General features: G+C 41.4%; 2 protein-coding genes across 3 annotated transcripts; one reads left to right on the plus strand and one right to left on the minus strand.

Annotated features, from left to right (window-relative positions):
- Window positions 1-4,006: 4,006 nt before the first annotated feature.
- On the plus strand, window positions 4,007-5,818 carry LOC123431481 (UDP-glycosyltransferase 88F5-like). The gene has a single exon (XM_045115288.1). It carries the CDS (start codon window positions 4,307-4,309, stop codon window positions 5,759-5,761), a length of 1,455 nt encoding a protein of 484 aa, XP_044971223.1. The 5' UTR covers window positions 4,007-4,306; the 3' UTR covers window positions 5,762-5,818.
- A 4,881-nt stretch (window positions 5,819-10,699) lies between these two features.
- LOC123431482 (ABC transporter B family member 4-like) lies at window positions 10,700-18,740 on the minus strand. 2 transcript variants are annotated; one of them, XM_045115289.1, is made up of 12 exons: window positions 18,479-18,740; window positions 16,483-16,537; window positions 15,910-16,085; window positions 15,572-15,793; window positions 15,242-15,480; window positions 14,620-15,145; window positions 14,267-14,540; window positions 13,544-14,171; window positions 13,221-13,449; window positions 12,052-12,318; window positions 11,674-11,937; window positions 10,700-11,585 (listed from the first exon to the last, which is right to left on the minus strand). In XM_045115289.1, the coding sequence occupies exons 1-12, from the start codon at window positions 18,725-18,727 to the stop codon at window positions 10,941-10,943; spliced, it is 3,774 nt and encodes a 1,257-aa protein (XP_044971224.1). In that variant the 5' UTR covers window positions 18,728-18,740; the 3' UTR covers window positions 10,700-10,940. The 2 variants fall into 2 exon arrangements, with proteins under 2 accessions (XP_044971224.1, XP_044971225.1); XM_045115290.1 differs by having other exon boundaries at window positions 11,378-11,503.
- Window positions 18,741-23,609: the final 4,869 nt, after the last annotated feature.

The raw sequence follows: 23,609 nt of genomic DNA on the forward strand, positions 1-23,609 counted from the left end.
AAAGTTTAACCTCACACAAATCTTATTTGCGGAATAAAAAGGAATTAAGAGAATACGAACAACGAAGAAGAAAAACAATGAAACCCAGAGGACTGTGAGCTTGTTTACCGAGAAAAAAGGGGGTGGCGAAAGTAACCAACGATTAGTCCATGCACAACCAACTCGTAGGGAAAAGAAGACAAAAGAAAAATAGCAAAAAGGAGACTAGACAATTCAAAACAACCCCCTCTAATCTACTATCTCTATTCATGAATATAAGACGTTCTAACTTTTTTGTGAATTGGATGTATATATACATGTTTTAGTGCGCTTGTTCATTTATTATGTAGCCCATATTAAATTTATAAACATCTTATATTTGTGAACGGAGGGAGTAGATCAAAAGCTACTTTAAGTTCCAAACACGTTTCTAGCGCTCTAGAGGCTGGTGGTTGAGTGGAGTTTAGAGGTGACTAGCAAATATGCCCGTGCGTTGCAACGGGAGACAAAAATATCACGTTATAGCCAAATAAGTATAGTATATAGCTCAATACCCGGACATATGAACATCCTTTATTTTTCTATTTAACACGGTGGCCCATCATGTTGCCATTTATTTTTTCTTCCATCCTCGTTAATGATGGTCGTGGTGTTCATGTGATCAAATTTTATTGATTGATATCCATTTATCTTTTTCTGAAATGCATGGACAGTTTTTTACTAAGTCTACGAACTTTTTTAAAATGGGGAATACATTTCGAAATTCGTGATTATTTTTAGTTTTTTCTCAACATTGTTTTTATTTCATAGGCATTTTCTTAGAATTCATTGATATGTTTTAAATAAATGATCATTTTATAAATCATGAACATTTTATATTTGCCGAATATATTTAAAAAAATTGTGAATCATTTGATAATATGTGAACAGTTTTTAAAAATCGTCATTTTTTTAAACCATGAACGTTTTATTATTTCCTGAACCTATGTTTCAGTTCCCAAACATTCTATGGTTTCATGAACAATTTCTTTCAGAACTTAAAAAATTGGTATTTTGAAAAATCATGAATTAATTTAAAGAAGAAGAAAATAAATTGAATTAATAAAACATGGGCTGGCCCATGAACTCGTGTTGGCTGCTATAAAAGGAGAAGAGCAGTATTTAGGTGATCAAGTTTTGTCAATTGTTGTAAATTTATCTTTTTTATGAAATGCTTGGACAGTTTTTTACTCAGTGAACATTTTATGAATCGATGAATTGTTTGGTAAATGGGGAACAAATTTTGAAATTCCTAATTTTTTTAGATTTTCTCAACATTTTTTAAATTCTTTTATAATACGCGAACAGTTTTTTAAAACCATTTACATTTTTTAAATCCTTGAACATTTTCTGATTTTCTGAACCTTTGTTTTAGTTTCCAAAAATTCTATGATTTCATGAACATTGTTTTCAAACTAAAAAAATGGATTTTTGGAAAATCACGAACTAATTTAAAGAAGTTTTTTTTAAATAATAAAACATGGGCTGGTCCATGAACCCGTGTTTGCTGCTATAAAAAAGAGAAATAATAAAGGATGAAAAAAGGTGTGGTAACCAGGGATCGCACCGGTCTGCTCTGTGAAATAAAGGCCCTCTAGCCACCATAGGTCGCATGTGTTCGTGATTCTTTCACAGTCTCATAGCATAGTAAACGCACGGGACGACGACTTTGACAGAAATATTTTGAATCATTTTTTTTCACATAATGGATAATTTATCCCAACTTCAGAGGCAATTTTATGACGGACGATCAGAAGCACTATTTGCTTTATTATTAGATAGAGATAGAGAAGTGAAGTTAGGGTGTAGTAGAGCAGTGTCAGACACATCCTTAATGGCTTCTAAAGATTTTGATTAGTGTTCGCTAAAGAATATGATGAACCAGTGGATAAAATTATTATTATTTGTGGTGAAACCGGTAGGTAGATTTATTTTTTGAGGTTCCAGAATATTAGTTATTGAGCGTGTCAAGTACGCATATTGCACATAATATAAGCAAAGCGTTAGATCCGAGTGGACATAATGTATTACTTTGTACGAATAAACAACAATCCGAGTGCACATATGGCATGACAACAAAAGTTGTTAACTTTCCACCCTTCACTGTCCGTCCGGCGGCTAATCATGATTCTATTCGCCATTCGCCTACCTCATTCTCCTCTCATTTTTCATCACTGTCAATGTCCAGTGTAGCAATCATGCATGATGTTTCATAGAAAAATAAATCATGCATGATGTTTTCATAGAAAAATAAATCATGCATGATGTCATTGGCTCACAATATTAACTTTGCTTTTATGAATGAACGTGTTCCTTGCATTATACGGAGTATTTCCTACAGGCTCATCATAACATTGTGATACTAAGACACACGGCGCGTGAGACGATGATCCAAGAGCTCCCATATATGCTACTCTTTCCTTTTGCCATGGAAAAAAATATTACTTGCATCATCTCTTTATTTAGTTTCTCCTCGATAAAATTTAAAAAAGCAAATACCGAGGATGTCTAGGCACCCACCGGTCATTGTTAGGAGTATTATTTGTGCTATGTATAACTTATATTTTATTAATTAAAATCATGTTTAAAATATGATCCAGAATACGAGGGGATTGGTAAATCGGGATGGAGGTAGTAACAAATAATAACGAAAATAATTGACATGACAACTTCAGTTATATTAGGTACTAACAAGCGGTCAGCTTGGTAAGCTACTGACAAACAATTGCAATCAAACTTCAGCGTTAATTAACTCTTTCGTTGTCGGGCCGGCGGCTAAAGCATCGTTCTCATCCTCGTCTGCCACCTCATGCTCCTCTCATTTTTCACCATTATAGTAACTGTTTAGTGTAGCATTCATACACAATCATGCTTGTTGTCATTGGTTCACATCCAAATAACCGCCGGTCTGCATACGTACCATCTCCTCTTGTCCTTAAAACTTTTGCTCTCATACTTACTCCACAAGATCATGACCGTCAGCTGGAGGTCATAGTGTAGTATATATTATGTGCATTTCTTGACAAGGACCCTGTCTCCAATGCGACATATGCATAATACAGAACAGGCAGGGCTATGCCGATTGCATTAAGATAGGAGGCACTTTTTTTTTTTTTGGATGAACGGAGTAAACATACTGCACTGGGTCGTCCCTTTCCGTGTGTTGCTACTAAACCAACAAAAACCTCGAGGAATGGAAATTGTCGAAAGAGCGTTCGTGCCGTGCGATTCTTTCTATGTTAGGGAGTATGTTAGGGAGTATAACCTTGTTTTTAAATAGATAAAGATTTGAATTGATGTAGTTCTGAGAAAATCTTGGTATACTGAGGTTTGAACGGGTTTGAGAAAATCTCAGCCGACTGGAATTTGAATCGATTGAGACTTCAGGAAATCTTAGTTGATTGGGACATAAACGGACCCTTTAACTCTCGTGCCGGAGCTAGCCTTATCCCCATATTTGTTTATTTGGGCATTTTGTGACCGTTTCGGTCCCACCTGATAGTGACCGAGGACCCATACTTGGGATCATACTTCTGATATGTTTCTTGCAGCATATTCGCTACAGATTGCACCGTTGAGATGTGAAAGACGAAAACCGAGTAGACAATTTGAGAGTCCCGCTTGAGCACATCCATGTTCTACTTTTGCCACGATCACTCCATTGCAGGAAAGCCGCATCGTTCGCAACAGCCAAACCAACCATTTTTTTAGGGTTTCAAACCAACCAACATATTTCGTCTCATTGTGAATTAACCTGATGATTAGGAAAACAGTAATATCCTTAGCCCAACAGAATTCAACTATTAGATTTGACATCGGGTGCACTTTTCTTCTGCATTCATTCAATCTTTTTGACGATATTTGCTCGGTGAAAGAAGGTATATCCGTCCACTACAAGATGTGAAAGATGACTTCTTTAATATGGAGGTGCTCATAGAAATAAAATGTGGGTGTGAGTGTATACGAGGCCTTTGATTGTACCGTGTTATATTATTTTGCTGACCTTGGATTTGTGATGCCAAATGTTTTCGTCGGTGCTTGCAATCGCAACCACATGATTCGTCATTGATCCATTCGGGGTCTTTATATGGTGTGGCCCCTAATGGAAAATTGCATAGGTGGTCAGGGCAGGGGACAGCGACAATGCCACATCCTGCTGCGTAGGCGTAGCTAAGCAAGAGTGGCCACACACTCCTCCATCCAGCATCCGCCGCTTATAAAAATGGCCGCTCCTCCTCGCTCACCATCTCCATCCTGACCTGCACCACCACTCCAGAGCAGAGCAGACATGGACGGCGTTGCCACCGCGGCGGCCGGGACGGCTCCCGAGAACCAGAAGCCACGGGTGGTGCTGTACCCGTCGCCGGGGATGGGGCACCTGGTGTCCATGATCGAGCTGGGCAAGCTCTTCGCGGCGCGGGGGCTGGCCGTCACCATCCTCATCGTCGAGCTGCCCTTCGTCGACACCGCCGCGCGGGGCCCCTTCCTGGCCGCCGTCACCGCCGCCAACCCCTCCGTCACCTTCCACTGCCTCCCTCGGGTCCATTTCCCGCCCCTCGCCTCCCCGCACCCCGAGGCCGTCACCTACGAGGTCGCCCGCCTCTCCAACCCGCACCTCCGCGACTTCCTCCTCGCCCCTCCGGCTCCGGCTCCGGCCGTCCTCGTCGTCGACTTCTTCTGCAGCGTGGCGCTCGACCTCGCCGCGGAGCTCGGGGTTCCCGGGTACTGCTTCTTCACGTCCGCCGCCGAGGCCCTGGCGTCCTTCCTCTACCTGCCGGTCCTGCACGCGCAGACCGCCGCCAGCTTCCGAGAGATGGGCGAGCAGCTGGTCCGCGTGCCCGGCATCGCGCCGTTCCCGGCCACGCACGCGATCAAGCCGCTCCAGGACCGCGACGACGCGGCGTACCGGGGTTTCTTGCAGGTGTCCCCCGACCTCTGCCGCTCGCAGGGCATCATCGTCAACACGTTCCGGTCCCTGGAGCCGCGCGCCGTCGAGGCCATCGTGGCCGGGCTGTGCACCCCGCCCGGCCTCCCGACGCCGCCGGTGCACTGCATCGGGCCGCTGATAAAGTCGGCGGAGGTGGGCGGGGAGTGCCTGGGGTGGCTGGACGCGCAGCCGGAGGGCAGCGTGGTGTTCCTCTGCTTCGGCAGCCTGGGCGTGTTCAGCGCGGCGCAGATCAGGGAGATCGCCGTCGGGCTGGAGGCGAGCGGCAACCGGTTCCTGTGGGTGGTCCGTAGCCCGCCGAACGAGGACCCGGCGAGGAGGTTCGAGGAGCCGCCGGAGCCCGACCTGGACGCCCTCCTCCCTCCGGGCTTCCTCGCCCGGACCCAAGAGAGAGGGCTGGTGGTGAAGACGTGGGCGCCGCAGCGCGACGTGCTGGCGCACGGCGCGGTGGGCGGGTTCGTGACGCACTGCGGGTGGAACTCGGTGCTGGAGGCGGTGATGGCCGGCGTGCCGATGCTGGCGTGGCCGCTGTACGCGGAGCAGCGGCTCAACCGGGTGTTCCTGGAGAAGGAGCTGGGGCTGGCCGCGGCCGTGGACGGATACGACCACGACAAGGAGCTGGTGGAGGCCGGCGAGGTGGAGAAGAAGGTGCGGTGGCTGATGGAGTCGGACGGCGGGAGCGTGCTCCGGGAGCGCACGCTGGACGCCATGCGGAGGGCCAAGGAGGCGCTGGCCGAGGGCGGCGAGTCGGACGTGACGCTCACCAAGCTCGTGGAGGGATGGACCGGACCGGACTAGCCTCATAATTATATATACTCCCTCCGTTTCATAATATAAGTCTTTTTAGATATTTTACTAGAAGACTGCGTACGGATGTATATGAACATACTTTAGAGTGTAGATTCACTCATCTTGCTTCGTATGTAGTCCCCTAATAAAATCGCTTAAAAAACTTATATTTAGGAATGGAGGGAGTATATATGGTGCAAGCAACACACACCATTAAATTAAAACACAACAAACATCTACTATTATCACTCCACTACTTGTATGGCAAGCCTGAAAGGATGCACACTTACCATTACCAATAGAGAATAAAGTACACATGAACAAATTTTATTACTCCTTCTGTATCATATTTTTAGATCGTTTTGCAAGCTAAAACAGCTTGCGGAACGATCTTATATTATGGGACGGAGGGAGTAGTAAAAAGTTGAGAATGAGATATTTAAGTTTCAGAAAAGTCCGAAAAATACACATGTGCAGGGATATGTATATTGCATTACTGTAAATTCGCATGATGAGGTACATTTTGTTGGAGTAATCTAAACATGTGATAGTTATACCGCGTTAGAATCAGTAGGGTGATCAACGTTGCCGGTGATTAAATTAGGTAAGTTGAGTTAGTAGTAGTTGAATCAGCTTTTGCTAGGTGTGTGTCAGCTAGTCTACTCCAAACCGGATTGATATGTGTGTGTCCGAGTCAGCTTGGGTTAGCAGTTCATATACGAATAGATCTGGAGTTGAGTCGTGACTGCACTTATATAAGCAGCGCTAGTCTTGAGTTTGTAAGCACAAAAAAAACAAGAAAAGCAATAAAGCGATTTTTACGAGGCACGACACGTGCCTCTGGCTATCTTCGTGTTGTTGCGTTCGCGTGCGTGTGTTCTGGTCCCGGTGTTTGCGTGAGCGCCAGCAAGATATCGAGTGCTACAGCTAGTTCGTATACGTCAAGCCGAGTAACGCGTATACAACTAGTCGAGCTGCAAGGTGATCGTGTGTTCAATCCTGAGGGCGAAAAACCAACAATTGGTATCAGAGCAAGGTGTGGAGGCTTCGCCGTCAAGTTGCGTCACGGTGGAGTTGTCATCGCCGTCAGGTTGTGTCACGGACGACGGAAAATCAAAGAAGAGGATCATGTCGACTTCGAAGGCGAGTGGTGGTGGTGTGACCATCCAGTACCCCATGCTTGATAGTGACAATTATGGGGTGTAGGCCGCGAAGATGAAGATCTTCATGCATGCACGTGGAGTCTGGGCAGCGGTGGAAGATGTAGGCGCGGTCGAAGAAACAAAGGACCAAGAGGCTTTCGCCGCCATAGCCCAAGGTGTGTCTGATGCCGTTTTCATGTCTATATTGAAGAAAGAGATGACAAAGAAAGCTTGGCAAGGGCTCCAGGAGATGCATGCTGGAGATGATTGTGTCAAGAAAGCACGTGTTCAAGCTCTAAGGAGGGAGTTCGAGAGGATGGACATGAAGACGTCAGAAGGGGTTGGTGAATTTGCGTTAAAACTAACCTCCCTGGTTAATGAGATGGGAGCTCTCGGATCAAAGATGGAGGCCATCGTAGTTGTGGGGAAATTACTATGAGCCGTTCCCGACAAGTTTTTACCGATCGTTGGCATCATCGAACAGTGGGGCGATGTGACGAAGATGTCGGTGATGGAGGTGATCGGGCGGCTAAAGACCTATGAGTTGACGTTGAAAGGATGGGAACGCGACCAAGAAGCGGAGCAGTTGATGTTCTCGCGCAATAAGGAGAAAGATAAGCAAAAGTACCGGAAGTTCGACAAATCTAAAGTTCGTTGCTACAATTGTCAAGACTATGGACACTATTCTCGAGAGTGTCTTAATCCGCGAAAGGAGATAAAAAAGAAGCACGAGATTTTGTTGGAAATATGCCATAGAGGCAATAATAAATTAGTTATTATTATATTTCTTTGTTCATGATAATCGTTTATTATCCATGCTATAATTATATTGATTGGAAACACAGTGCATGTGTGGATACATAGACAAAACACAGTCCCTAGTAAGCCTCTAGTTGACTAGCTCGTTGATCAAAGATGGTCAAGGTTTCCTGACCATAGGCAAGTGTTGTCAGTTGATAACGGGATCACATCATTAGGAGAATCATGTGATGGACTAGACACAAACTAATAGACGTAGCATGTTGATCGTGTCATTTTGTTGCTACTGTTTTCTGCGTGTCAAGTATTTGTTCCTATGACCATGAGATCATATAACTCACTGACACCGGAGGAATGCTTTGTGTGTATCAAACGTCGCAACGTAACTGGGTGACTATAAAGATGCTCTACAGGTATCTCCGAAGGTGTTCGTTGAGTTAGTATGGATCGAGACTGGGATTTGTCACTCCGTGTGACAGAGAGGTATCTCGGGGCCCACTCGGTAATACAACATCACACACAAGCCTTGCAAGCAATGTGACTTAGTGTAAGTTGCGGGATCTTGTATTACGGAACGAGTAAAGAGACTTGCCGGTAAACGAGATTGAAATAGGTATGCGGATACTGACGATCGAATCTCGGGCAAGTAACATACCGAAGGACAAAGGGAATGACATACGGGATTATATGAATCCTCGGCACTAAGGTTCAAACGATAAGATCTTCGTAGAATACGTGGGATCCAATATGGGCATCCAGGTCCCGCTATTGGATATTGACCGAGGAGTCACTTGGGTCATGTCTGCATAGTTCTCGAACCCGCAGGGTCTGCACACTTAAGGTTCGACGTTGTTTTATGCGTATTTGAGTTATATGGTTGGTTACCGAATGTTGTTAGGAGTCCCGGATGAGATCACGGACGTCACGAGGGTTTCCGGAATGGTCTGGAAACGAAGATTGATATATAGGATGACCTCATTTGATTACCGGAAGGTTTTCGGAGTTATCGGGAATGACGAATGGGTTCCGGGTGTTCACCGGGGGGGGGGGCAACCCACCCCGGGGAAGCCCATAGGCCTTGGGGGTGGCGCACCAGCCCTTAGTGGGCTGGTGGGACAGCCCAAGAAGGCCCTATGCGCCAAAGGATAAGAAATCAAAGAGAAAAAAAGAGGAGGTGGGAAAGGAGAGAAGGACTCCACCTTCCAAACCTAGTTGGATTCGGTTTGGAAGGGGAGGACTTCCCCCCTTGGCTCGGCCGACCCCCTTGGGGCTCCTTGAGCCTCAAGGCAAGCCCCCCCCTCTCCCACCTATATATACAGAGGTTTTAGGGCTGATTTGAGACAACTTTTCCATGGCAGCCCGACCACATACCTCCACGGTTTTTCCTCTAGATCGCGTTTCTGCGGAGTTCGGGCGGAGCCCTGCTGAGATCAGATCACCACCAACCTCCGGAGCGCCGTCACGCTGCCGGAGAACTCATCTACCTCTCCGTCTCTCTTGCTGGATCAAGAAGGCCGAGATCATCGTCGAGCTGTACGTGTGCTGAACGCGGAGGTGCTGTCCGTTCGGCACTAGATCGTGGGACGAATCGCGGGACGGTTCGCGGGGCGGATCGAGGGACGTGAGGACGTTCCACTACATCAACCGCGTTCACTAACGCTTCTGCTGTGCGATCTACAAGGGTACGTAGATCGGAAATCCCCTCTCGTAGATGAACATCACCATGATAGGTCTTCGTGCGCGTAGGAATTTTTTTGTTTCCCATGCGACGTTCCCCAACAGATTCTGCAACTAGCTTAAGTGGGCGTGGATGACGGCCCATGGTTGCTTTAATAAAGAAGCTACGGTGAAAAAAACAAAAGAAGAGTTGTGTCTTTAGTTTTCCGTTTGTCTCTGAGTCGTTTGTGTGTCTGGGCGAGAAGACGAAGGCCAACGTGAAGATGGATGCGCACCAGTTAAGTTGAGTTCCTGCATGAAAGGCTATGTGTTTAGTCTGCATGTAGCACGTTAAGATGTGACGACATGGGCTGATAATCCAGGTAATATGTTGGTTTCAAGTCAACAAGTCGATGTTTAGATTAGGGGGTGAATGTTGGAGTAATCTGAACATGTGATAGTTGTATCGCTTTAGAATCACTAGTGTGATCAGCGTTGAGGTGATTAAATTAGGTAAGTTGAGTTAGTAGTAGTTGAATCAGCTTTTTTACGTGTGTGTCAACTAGTCTAGTCCAAACCAGATTGATGTGTGTGTGTGTCCGAGTCAGCTTGAGTTAGCAGTCCATATACAAATAGGTCTGGAGTTGAGTCGTGGCTGCACTTATATAAGCAGCGCTAGTCTTAAGTTTGTAAGCACCAGAAAAACGAAAAATCAATAAAGAGATTTTTATGAGGCACGACACGTGCCTCTGGCTATCTTCATGTTGCTCCGTTCACGTGCGTGTGTTCTGGTCCCGGTGTTTGCGTGAGCACCGGTGAGATATCGAGTGCTATAGCTAGTTCGTAAACGTCAAGCCAAGTTACACGTATACAACTAATCGAGCTGCATGATGATCGTGTGTTCGTTCCTGAGGACGAAAAGCCAACACATTTTGGGGTGAGCTATACATAAAAAATCATGCAATTTTATAGTGAATAGCACATGTGCTAGAGATACATGAGAAGAATATATTTATATGGTTAGTTCTTAGAAGTACAATCCCAACTTTCTTACAAGAACCATAGTCCATGTACATATGAACACCAAAATACAAGTATATGTGTGGGCACAGCTAAAACGAATATAACGATCTGGGTTCTGCATATGAGGCAATGAACATTCAGAAAATGGACGGTAAAAAAAGCAACATGTGTATGCTCTTCCATCGAGTAAGATAGAATGCATCGACGAGGATAACACCACAAAGACATGTTGATATCATTAGTGGCCACAAAAGCACCTTAAGCAAGATAAACATTCGTCGCCACAATAGAAATACATATATGTACTTGGGATTGGCATCTAAACTGTGGATAGCTAGAACAACTAAGAAATGTGCTATATCATCTCCGTCTATGTCATTCCCATCAATGCATGATATGTTTGGCGTATAATTTTTCTTTTCAAATATGTACACTCTTAGATTACATAGAGATAGAGACAACAAATGCCTAGCTACTTAGTTCTTGTGAACTCTTATTCAAGTTCCAAACAATATATGTAATGTAGTTACAACAAATCAACAATAAAAAGGGGGTCAACCAAGATGTAACCCATGTATGCAAATAGGAACCGATACTGATCCTAGGTATTATGGTGACGATGAACGGAATTCAACTAGTGAAGCATACACTCCATCATTGATGTTCATCAAGGACTCGTGTCTTCCTTTCTCAACTATTGCACCATGCTTCAGAACTGCAATGATATCAACGCCTTTGATAGTAGATAGGCGGTGTGCCACGACAATCGTGGTCCTACCAACCATCACACGATCTAAGGCCTTCTGCACAATCCGCTCAGATTCGGTGTCCAATGCGCTAGTTGCCTCGTCGAGTAATAGGATCTTAGGATCTTTGAGTATCGCCCTCGCAATAGCCACCCGCTGCTTCTGACCACCTGATAGTTGTATGCCTCTCTCCCCAACGGAGGTGCCATATCCTTGAGGAAGGCTTGATATGAACTCATGCGCATTGGATGCTTTCGCAGCTGCAATGAGCTCCTCCTCGGTGACGTCCCCGTCCTTACCATAGGCTATGTTGGCCCGTATTGTGTCATTGAAGAGTATAGGCTCTTGGCTCACCAGTCTAATTTGATCTCTAAACCAATTGATGTTTAGGCTCTTGATTTCCACCCCATCCAATAGAATGGTACCTGAATCAGGATTATAGAATCTCTCTAATAGTGCGATTATTGTTGACTTCCCGCTACCACTCTCTCCAACAAGCGCAACTGTCTATATAAGAGCATATTGAAAGCAAGCTCCTAAGTACATGGTTCTACAATATATAACAAAACTAGCATTATATGAGAAGTAGGCTAACCTTCCCAGAGGGTATGTGCAGGGTAAAGTCACAGAAGATCGGAATATCTAGGCGAGTTGGGTACTTGAAACTGACATGCCGGAAATCAATGTTGCCCTTGACCTCATCTAATGTCAAACCCTCATTGCTGCTTGAATCGATTTCAGACATTCGGTCTAGCAAAGTAAATATAGAGATGGCTGAATCCTTTGCTTTTTTTGAATCAGAGGCCATTGCACTTGTTTCAGATACTCCCATAGTTGCTAATACCAATGCAAAGAAAACCTGCTAGTATGACGTACTAACTGAAATGACCTCACGATATAACGATCGCAAAAAAATAAGGACAAGATAATCCTTAGTGAGTAAATTTACCGATGAAATAATGCATCTACATACCTTAAAAACGTCACCAAAATTTGTTTTGCCTTGTCGCACGAATTGCCCTCCGACGTAGAAACAAAGACCGTATGTAAGGTACAATGTCAAGTACGAGAAACCAAATCCAATACCCCCAACTATTCCCGTCTTGACTCCTTGATTCAATGAGGCTTCACATTTATGATCATATATTCTTGTAATTCTTTTCTCACAACAAAACGAAGCTACTGTCCTTATACTGCTAACTGCATCCGTGGCCACTTGACTTGCATCTTCATACATCATCTGGAGAATAACGAATCTATAATCGTGAACTTTAAAAGTTTTGAGGTAATAAAAACGATAGAGTAAGTGTTAATTCTTACTACATTGGATGAAGTAGAAGACATCTATGTATGAATTCATAAACTTAATTGAATAGTTTTCTTTATCTTCTATATTCACTATTATTTAAATGGAGTTGATCATGATTCATCCACCTCTTCAACTTCCCTTTCTCATCTTGCTAAAAATCTTGCGCAAACAATTATTGGAGAAGTAATCAAAGTTCAATGAAGCTCCCGACATTACAAACTAAGTTAACCACCCCTTTCAAATATCTACATGGATCATGACATGGGAAATAAAAAAACTATGGCATGTCATAACTGTGGGTCCAAGGACACCATGTGAGATTATAAGCCAAACATAAACACCGATTGTGGAACTTCCCAAGATGGAACTCGTATGTGCAAATACGATATCCGATATATGAAACTTGATGAGCCATTGACCTTGAATTAAGGTAACGTGCAGAAAAAAGCACAAGTAGCGAGGTAGTGGTTCTAGGTTGATACTAAAAACCTCACTTGTTGTACTTTATTACCCCCTCCTCCCACAGGTTTCCCAAAAGATGTGTTTTTGGAAATAAAGAGAGTCAATAAGTTCTGATACACTGCCAGCTAATAGGTTTAGATTTACTTTATTGAGTCATATGCATAAGTCAAGCTTAGAATATACAAAATGTATATATTTTTTGGTGTTTTCTACATATTATGGGGCAAATTGGTGGTAAAGTTTTATTTTCATGCCTAAGTCTAAAGAAATAACATTTATGGAACTATTGGATTTAACATTTAGTTTTTGGGAGTTATTTGCAAAATCTCATACTACTTGCCACAACCCAACAATTTTATTTAGCTAATTACCTTAGCATCTTGGCTGAAACCATTCAGGAACTTCACCTGGGCATAACTTTGAAGACCCACAAGTGGAATCACACACATGATGATCAAAGAGAGCTTCCAGTCAGCTATCATAGCAATGGCAACTCCTGTGACAACTGTTGAGCTAAGTTGAATAATTAATGACAAGTTATCACCCACTAAACGTCTGACGTTCAAAGCATCAATTGATAGTCTTACACCAAGTGCTCCGCTGTAAGATATAATTTAGCCATTATAGTACCAAAAAGTCGTGTTCACGAAATCTATAGTGGGAAGAGAATCCAAGAGATCAAAGTTGCACACACCTGGAATTTCTAGGATCATCAAACCAAGCAACATCTTGATGAACAATGCTTCGAAATGACAAAGACCGAATACGTTCTATAAGCTTGCCTCCGGCTATTCCAAATAACAAGAACTCTGCTGGTATTGAGATTACCGATATGATACCCATAACAAAGCACATCATACCCCAAAAGCTTGTATCACTTCTAAGTTTATCTGGTGGCTCATATAAAGATTTAATTGCACATGAAATCACTAAACCGAACATAGGAAAAATAACTCCATGAACTGCTGCAGCTAGGGATCCTAATAGAAGAATAGGTACCTCTGGCTTGTTTAGAATTGCTAGACGTACCATAGGATCTTTCTTTGGGGCCTCCCCCTCATCATTCTTCTGTTTTTGATTCTTTGCATGTGTGTCATATTCTCCAGGCAAGTCAATTCCGCTAGGTAGCCCAGTGGGGAGTGTGAAAGAAAGCTCACTATCATTCCCTAGCGAAGCACTAATCGAACGCTTCATTGACATGTTTGTACTTGACCTTGGAGTAGGTAGTCGATGGTCAATTTTTTGCTCTACATGATTCTCTTGGAGCAGAATAAGTTGAGAGTATGCACCATCTAAGTTTAGTACTAATTCATCGTGGGAACCTATATAAAACATATGTAGAAATATAAAAAATTAGTTAAAAATGTGGCAAACAGGTGATTGATAAGAAGTGAACAATGGAATTGGGGATCATGACCTTGTTCAACTATCTTTCCTTGTTGAATAACTGATATGCAATCAACATTTCTCACAGTAGTTAGACGATGTGCAACCACAAGCGTAGTTCTGTCCACCATGATCCTATCTAGTGCCTCCTGAACTATTCTCTCTGAATCCACATCTAATGCGCTAGTAGCCTCATCTAACAAAAGTATTTTTGGGTTTTTAATGATTGCTCTAGCAATTGCAATCCTTTGCTTTTGTCCGCCTGAAAGTTGAGCACCACGATGTCCAACCATTGTGTCATAACCCTAACACAATATAAATGTAAATGTTAGCACTCAACTGAAATGCAAGAACTGGAAATTAGATAGTGAATGTTTCACGCACATTAGGCAACTTATCGATGAAATTTACAGCATTGGCGAGCTTAGCGGCTCTCTTGATCTCTTCAATTGTTGCATCTTCTTTTCCATATGTTATGTTATCTTTAATTGATGTCATAAAGAGCAAGGGCTCTTGGCTAACAAGAGAAATTTTCCTTCTTATCGAATCAATTCGTAAATCTTTCAAATTAACACCATCAATCAAAACCTCACCAGCTTGCGGATCATAGAATCTCTCTACAAGACTAATCACAGTTGACTTGCCACTCCCACTCTCCCCAACTATAGCCATTGTAGTGCCGCTAGACACATGTAGTGAGAATCCATCAAATATCAGTTGCCCAGGCCTTGTTGGGTAGCTAAAATACACATCCTTCAACTCAATATCGCCCCTCATGTCTACTAGTTGTTTACCAGTATTGTTGTTAGGATCAATCTCTGGTTTCCTCTTGATTGTTGTGAACAATCTATGTGCTGCAGATTGTCCCTCTACAAAGGCAGTCATACATGGGGCTGCATTACCCAAAGACCTACAATAGACAATTGACAAATTTCACTAACAATAATTTGATATGAGGGATCATTGTCATATGGATTAAACTTTTTATGTAGGAGTAGAAACTCACATTGCCCCAGTCATGATAGCCAATAAGACAGTGATGACTTGTCCTCCTGTGTATCCTTTTGCAAGTACCAACTTTCCACCATACCATATGGCCAAACCATAGCTAGAGTAGAATACAAACAAAACAAATGCCATGCCAAAGCCATTGGTAATTCCTTCCTCAACATCAATCTTGTATGATTTATGTATTAGTTTATTGTACGACATGATGGCCTTCTTCTCTCCATTGAAAGAAACAACCTGGACATATATAGCCACAAGATAACTTGGTGGGTACACGAAAAGTCATTTAGACTAACCAATGTTTAAATGCTCTATGAACTGAACTTACTGTTTTTATGGCATCAATTGTCTGTTCGACAATGTTTCCCGCATTATTGTATGATGCTTGTCCTCTCCTAGATATTTTTGACAACACTTTTGCCACTACTCCTGCAGCAAGTACAAATGGAGGTACGAAGGCCAACATCACAAGAGATAGAATCCACCCTTTCACAAAACCTACAATGAAACCACCAAGGAAAGCAGCCACGAGATTTTGGAACTTGCCGACCTGGGGGATTTTACAATGAATATATATATATATCTATGTTAATTTTAATATGAGTTGCAATTTGGTGAGTATAAATTTTCTTATTGCTCTTCGGTTGAATTGGGGAAAATCCATACCTTCTCACCAATAGCATCTTGAACTAAGACGGTATCACCAGATATTTTTGAAACTACTTGCCCAGTTGTCATTTCTACGTCAAAGAATGAAATATTCTGTCTCAAGACAGATTTGAGGTATTGAGATCGAATGCGTGTTGCCTGCCTTTCACCGGTAATTGTCCAACACGACACCTCTGCACACATAAAAAGTTGGCTTATCCTACCTTGACATGATCATCACCGCGTGGCCTACGTATGGTTCAATTTTGTTGTTAGATTTGTTACGTGAATACATTTTTCTGCCATGATTGCTAATTGAGTTTTAATATGCTTGTTCTTCTATCTTCTTCTTGTCAAAATACAAATCATGTTAATAGAGTTCATTTATATTTAGGGTTTTAATATATACTATTCAAATATGAACTATAGAAACATAACTTGGAATCATGTCATGATGATAATTTGCAAATATAAAATGCTAGTTTGTGCATTAACCACCATTTATCTAACATGCATGTCCAACAATTGGCTAGTATGTTAGTAGGTGGTGCAAACACATATGTACACGTCGACAAAGTATGTCGTGCTCACGAAGAAAGGATATGACTGCTGCTCCGATACCCAAGTAGACAAAGTTCAGAACCACCTGTATAAATGAAATCACAACATGGTGAAAAGGTATTAATGTGTTTATTGTCTTACACTAAGCTACATAACCACTCAAGGTATTTAAATTTAAGTGTAATTTAATATAACCATATAATTTTGTGATAAACTACCTATATGGAATAGTCGGGCTATTGCTAGCTATAAAATAAGTCAAATAGCATAGCAGTTCACAAGTATAGTGCAAATTGCAAGTACAACAGAATATCAACATATCATGTAGCATTTGATGTCTCAAAAATATACAGCGGAACCGTAGAGACACTGTAGCAGAAGTGGAGTTTCTAATCAATTTGATCATGTATTTAACTTTTTAATCAAGCATTTGAAAAAAGGAAACAGAAAAAATATTAAAAAAGAAAAAAAATATAAAAAAGAAATAAGAAAACCAAACAAGAAACCAAGAAACAAAATAAGAAAAGAAAAGCCGATGACAAAAGAGAAGGAAAGAAATAAGACGTAAGAAAAAAAGGAAAACCCCCAATGAAACCCCAAAAAGTAAAAAATAAAGAAAAACAATGGATAAAGAAAGAAGAAAATCAAATGAAAACATAAAAAAACATACAAAAAGACGGTGGAAAAACAAAATGAAAAAATCCTGAAAAAACGAAAAACAAATGTGGAAACCCGGCTCATTTGGACTTAAGTAGTCCCTCCCTTCATATATCACCAACGCAGTAGTTAGCAGTGTCTTCTATGTGGATGACGTTGGGCCTACCAAAGTAGCATTAGTGTAGTCAAGTGAGCTGGCCTTTCGTCGGGTTTCTTTTTGGTTGGCATTTTTTTTGTTTTTACCATTTTTTAATCTGAGAACTATTTGATAATTTGCTTTTATAAATGTGTGCAAAGGTTTTGAAAAATCACATTTATTTAAAAAATATTCACAATTGCTTTGAGAAATGAGCATGGAAGTTATAAAATATTCATTTTTTACTAAACTTTTTTGTGATTTTATGAAAAACAAATACGATTTTATAAAATATTCACATTTTTTGAAAAACTTCTATTATAAAAGACCTTTCCAATTTTTATAAATGTTCTCAAACTAAAATATGATTTCGAATCTGAAAAAATGTTCTCACATTTATAAAAATGTTCAGGTATGTAATAAGTGTGAAAACATTAAAAATGAAAAGGGGACTAGAGAAATGCAATATGGAAAATGGAGCAAGCAGAAAAACTCGCGCAAATCGGGGAAGTAGCGAAAAAAAAGGGAAAGAATGGCCAGGAGCAAACTTCTAATAACGTTTACAAGAGGCCTGACTGGGCCGGACCATGGAGGAGCCTTCTGTGTGTCTCCACAGCAATTTTTTGAAGTTTCTGAAAAAAAACAATTTTTTGACGCATAAAGCATCAAATAAGGTCTCACGCGATAGAGACCAATATGACTGTTGATAATTATTTTATTTTTTGAGCAACACAGTTGAAAATTCTTAATATTTAGCTATTTACATGGCCATATACAATAAAAAGGCCTAACTAGTTTGATAGCCTAACTAGTTTTTATCTCATACTTCTTCAGGTTTGATCAAGTTTATAGAATTTTTTTTTGGAATGGAGGGAGTATGCAGCTATGGATCAAAATGGCTCGACAAAGGCAGGAGGTCACCTTCTACTATGAGTTCGCTAAAGTTGCGTAGTGCATGAGTTCACTAAAATGGCCGTTTTTTAGTAGCTTCGGCTAATAAGCATGGATGGTGCTATAAATTAAAAGTTACCACACGCTTTGTACTCGATCTGTACTTAAATACTTGTAATTGAAAAACATTAGTTTAGTTCTCTTTAACTATAAGTATTTAGGTACAGAGAAAATAGGATATATAACATGGAAGACGAACTTGCAACAAAGTAGGTATAATATACTCCATGCCAATAGACCCGCAGCCATGGAAGCTGAGCGCGTGAGAAGATAGGGGCTCACTTTGTTGACGCGGTGGAGGACGTTGGCGTCGGTGGCGCCGCCGAAGGCGTCGAGGACGTCGCCGAAGAAGACAGTCATGAGGGGCGTCGTCATGCCGTTGGCCAGCGCGGCCACCGTGCCGACCAGCATCAGCAGCTGGTCCTTGCCGTCGGCATGCCGGAACAGCCCCATGAAGGACACCTTCTCGTGCTGCTCCGCGTTCTCCTCCTCTCCCTCGGCAGCAGCAGCTGCTGCTGCTGCTGCGTCCATTGCTTTAATTGTGTGTGTATACACTTGTCATATTTCTTCTGCTACCCATTTGCAGGGTATTTATGGGCCAATGACTTGAGGTGGAGGAATATTAATATTAATTGTAGCGTTGCACACCCTGTTGCCTTGCCAGAGTAGAGTAGGGAATTATTTATTTATTCTCCACTAATAACAAAGTGTAGGAACCTAAAGAAACAACGACAAAGAGTAGGGAGTGACGTGACTGAATTAGAAAGCATATTTCTGGGCCGTCCTTGGCGTTTCTTTTTGATTCATATTCCATCCATCTCAAAATAAGTATTTCAGTTTTATACTAACTTTATTACAAAACTATAATAAAATTAAGATACTTAAAAAGTTACATTATAGTTAATACATTTATTTTAAGATGAAGAAAGTAACAACTAAGCACATCGTTGAATATTTTATAGATGATGTATACATTTCTGTAAGTCCAACAGCTAAGCACATCGTTGAATATTTTATAGATGATGTATACATTTTTGTAAGTCCACAAGTGTACTAGAACCATAGACTTGAAGAGGTAATGTAACACATCTGGACATTTGTACACAATGAACATCACTCACAATAAAGAACTCGGTGTTTGTTAAAGGAAAAAAACAATACAGAACTTTTTGTCATATGCTCCAGCATGAACAGTAAGTTCAAAAAAAAAAAGTAAAAGTTAAAATTTTATTTGAGAATGAATATTTTTCATGCCTTTGTGTTTCGTCCAAATTTTGGTGAAGAAAGGACATCTGTCCTTGTCTGGGCAAAAAAATTAAAAATGCATGCAGTTAGAACACGAACCCACATTCATTTTTCAAAACAGTTTTAGATTCTTTGATTTACTTTTACTAGTTTTTCAATTCTATTGTTCTTGCGGGAGCGTATGAACGTGACCTACAAAATGCCTTTCCCGATATGTCATAAAAAATATAATTATTTAAAGCTAGACATTTAGGTGCGAGACGGAGACGATCAACATCAGTAAAATTGACAAAAATGAACTTCTTGAGGAAGTTCAACCTAATCTGACCCTTTGGATGAACACCAGTTATGTCGTACGTTGAGCTGACCAACGGCACTGAGTCACCGTTTGCCGTGTTTGTGCAGGACCTGTTGACCGATCTACATATACTGGTGCATAATCTAAAATTTCATGGTACATTGCATCTTATTTCATGCAAACAACAGTCTAGATGAGTTGGGTCGGCAGCCTGTACCTAATCTTGGACAGACTTGTCGTGGCATCAACTTGAATAGATACTCCAACTAGCTTGCTTCGCATGAGTACAGAAGTTGACGCCACAGCAGATAATCCAACCGGTATAGGAAGAGAGCATCCCTACAGTATCGTTTAGTTGCTTATACTTAACCTAATCTTCATGTATTATTGTACACCTGTCACCTGTCCAACTGGTATAGAGAAAGAGCGAGCAACCTATTTTATTGTTTAGCTGTTTACTTGACCAACTGTTCCTGTATTATTGAGTGTGTACAATCCATAAGCATGTTGGTTGGAGCCAGCCTCAACGAATCGATTCACCTAACCAGACAACCACCCGAGGTTTCCCCTGATGAGCTCGCTGAAAGCTCATGCCCTCATCGATTCCATTGGACGGGGCAGGCTCAACACCAACGGGCTCATGCATGGTGTTGCTCTCGCAACTAAAGGATACCACCTGATTAAGAGGCTACGATCACGCTTTAAAGTTGGACCCAGATATTCAACAAACGTCAGATTTTTAGGCATGGGAAAACATATCGGTGATAGCAAGTTTAGTTGCCGAGCATGGCAAATCCACTCTAGTTCATTTTTGCCAGGAAAATTGTCGTTCTTGCAAGCTAAATTTGTCATCCTCAACTTGCCATGAAAAAAAGATTCTATTTTCCATGTATAAAAAACCAACATTAGATTTTTAGCCTTTCCGTTAAAGTTTTGGAAAAAGGAAAAATTTGGACCTCAAAGAAATATCCAAAATTTTGAAACTCTTTTGATTTTTTAAACATCAAAATCTACTAAAACTTGATGAATTTTACTCTAATTTTAAAAAGGTTTGAAATTACTTTGGGTTTGGTCCGAACTTTCGAGTTTGCAAATATTTCGACACCAAAATTTTGTCGAGATTTTGGGGTTTGCTCTCTCTCTCCCTCCCTCCCTCCCTATCTCTCTTTCTCTCCGCGCTCGGGCATGAGCTATGAGAAACTCTCAGTATGTGAAATGATTTTCCAAGAGCAGTCCTCTTAGGCAACCAGGCCTCGCCACAATTGATTCTGTGCACCCATTTCTCCATTCCTATTAAAAGATTAGATGTAATTATTTGATTTGCATCTTATTATTTTCCACATATTACATCCAGTTTGAAAATAATTTTCAATTATATTGTGTATTAATGTCACGTTCAATCTGATTTCTAAAAATATTTAACTAAACTTACGAGTTTTCTTACTTTGGTTTCCAAAAAAAACATTCAAGTTTCCATTATGGTATCGTTTGTGCCTCTATCACATTTTCAGCTCGTAATGAATGGATCTGAAAGAGGTAGTCCAATACTCTTTACATGTGAGAAATTTTATAAACCATGATGAAACACCTTCAATATACGTCATACCACAAAAATAAATAGAGTGAACCATTCAAGAAACCTCTTTCATATTAACCATGTGTCACATTGACATGAAATAACTTAAACATGAACAATTAGTTTCATTATTAATTTTCCAAAATATGCCCAAGATTGATCTTCTTTTTAAGAATTTAACACCATGAATAGTAATACCCAAACTGATAAAATAAGCTTTAGAATTAAACTAAAAAAGCATGGGTAGATGTGTAGCAAAATTGCTTCTTGACTTGAGACATACCCACTACACTAGTGGAAAACAGGCCTTTGGGCAGGACCCTTTAGTCCCGGCCTGCCTCTGGGCCGGGACTAAAGGCCCGACCACATCGCCCCAATTCTCAATGCCTCCCTCGAGGCTTTAGTCCCGGCCGTAAGGAGCCTTTAGTCCCGGTTCGTGTCCCAAACCGGGACTAAAGGGCTATGCGGTGGGCAGTGGTGGTGGCAACCGTTCGTATCCCCCTTTAGTCCCGGTTGGTGGCTCAACCCGGGACTAAAGGCCTAACACGTGGCCTGCCGTAGTGGTGGCAACCGTTGGTATACCTCTTTAGTCCCGATTGGTGGCTCAACCCGGGACTAAAGGCCCAAACGGTTTGCATCCCGCTTCACAAAACCACAACCGAAGTAGAGCCTGTGTCGCGTCGCCCTTCTTTCTCTGTTCTTCTTCCTCTCTCGCTCTCTCTCTGTTCTTCTCCTCTCTTCTTCCCTTCTCTTCTTCCACCATGCCAACTCGCTTTGGAGAGGTGCTCGCACATGGCAAGACCAAGCTCGATGTCGTGTACACGAACGAGAGCAGGGAGATGCCGTATTTTCTTGAACAGTTGAAGGAACGATGGCTTGACGCCGCAGTGGATCATCAGAAGTTCTTGGGGCTTGATCTGGAGTACACGGCCGATCAACGCGGTGTTGCCGTCATCCAACTATGTTTCGCACACCATGTCTTGATCTTCCAATGGGCGAGGTAAGTTTTGAGGCTTTCTTTGATCCAAGGTAATGACATTATAAGTTTATTTGTTTCAATCATAGTTGGTTCCCTTCAAATAGTTGTAGTGAAACAATTTTGATTAGTTGAAGGGGAACACAATCTGATTGGAATAGTGTTTCATAATCTGAAAAATCGTATTAGAATCAACTAGTGTTTAATATGTTCCATTGGAATCATAGTTGGTTCGCTTCAAATAGTTGTAGTGAAACAATTTTGATTAGTTGAAGGGAACACAATCTGATTGGAATAGTGTTCCACAATCTGAAAAATCTGATTGGTTCAATATGTTCCATTGAAATCATAGTTGTAGTGATACAAATTTATGCGGTGTTCTTTGATCCAAGGTTATGAAAATTGCATATAGCTAGTGATCTCTCTAGGTTCCATTGGATAGCAATATGATATGTCATAGTCATGAGAATTGCATATAGCTAGTGATCTCTCTAGGTTCCATTGAATATTTGCAAAACCATTGGATAGCTATAGTGATCTCTCTAGGTTCCATAGTTAATTTACGGTTTCTTGATCAATTCGTAGGATATGAAAATTGCATAGGATAGCAATATGTTCTATTTGAATCCTAAAGATAATTTTCTCTTTAGTTGTAGTGAAACATGTTTCCTTATTGCAGCAGTATGTAACATTTGTTCCATTTTAATTTGTTTCTGTTGCAGTAGTGACAAGCATTGTCCAGAACTCATGGACTTCCTTCGCAGCAGCATCACTTTTGCTACCGTTGACATAACGAACGACAAGCTGAAGATGAGGTACAGCTTCGGTATTGAGATACCAACTGGTTGCCTCATTGATCTCCAAACGGTATTCAGGCTTCGACATGTCAGGACTTCGATGGCTCATATGGCAGTTGCCTTGATCGACGAGGAATATGGGAATATGAAGACCAATTTCCCAAAGTCTCAGCACAAACTTTGGGAGAAGGCCCCACTTGATCGTATCAACATTGAGTATGCGGCAAAAGATGCATACGTTTCATACGAGTTGTACCGCAAGATTCGAGTCGTCAACTATGGCCAGCGTCACCTTGAATAAGGTGGACATTATGATTCGAGTCGTCAACTATGGCCAGCGTCACCTCGAATATATATATATCTATGATAGCTATTATTATGTACTGTTTGAACTAGTATCATGTACTGCTTGGACCAATTTATATATGTCTAGTTTCTGTTTGTGCCATTATAGTTTCCAAATTTGAATGGTTTAGCCCTTTCTAACTTCGTTTGCTACTTTTGAATGGTTTGGCCCTTTC

The sequence above is a fragment of the Hordeum vulgare genome, chromosome 2H (assembly GCF_904849725.1).
Source record: "Hordeum vulgare subsp. vulgare chromosome 2H, MorexV3_pseudomolecules_assembly, whole genome shotgun sequence".
Classification (NCBI taxonomy): Eukaryota; Viridiplantae; Streptophyta; class Magnoliopsida; order Poales; family Poaceae; genus Hordeum; species Hordeum vulgare.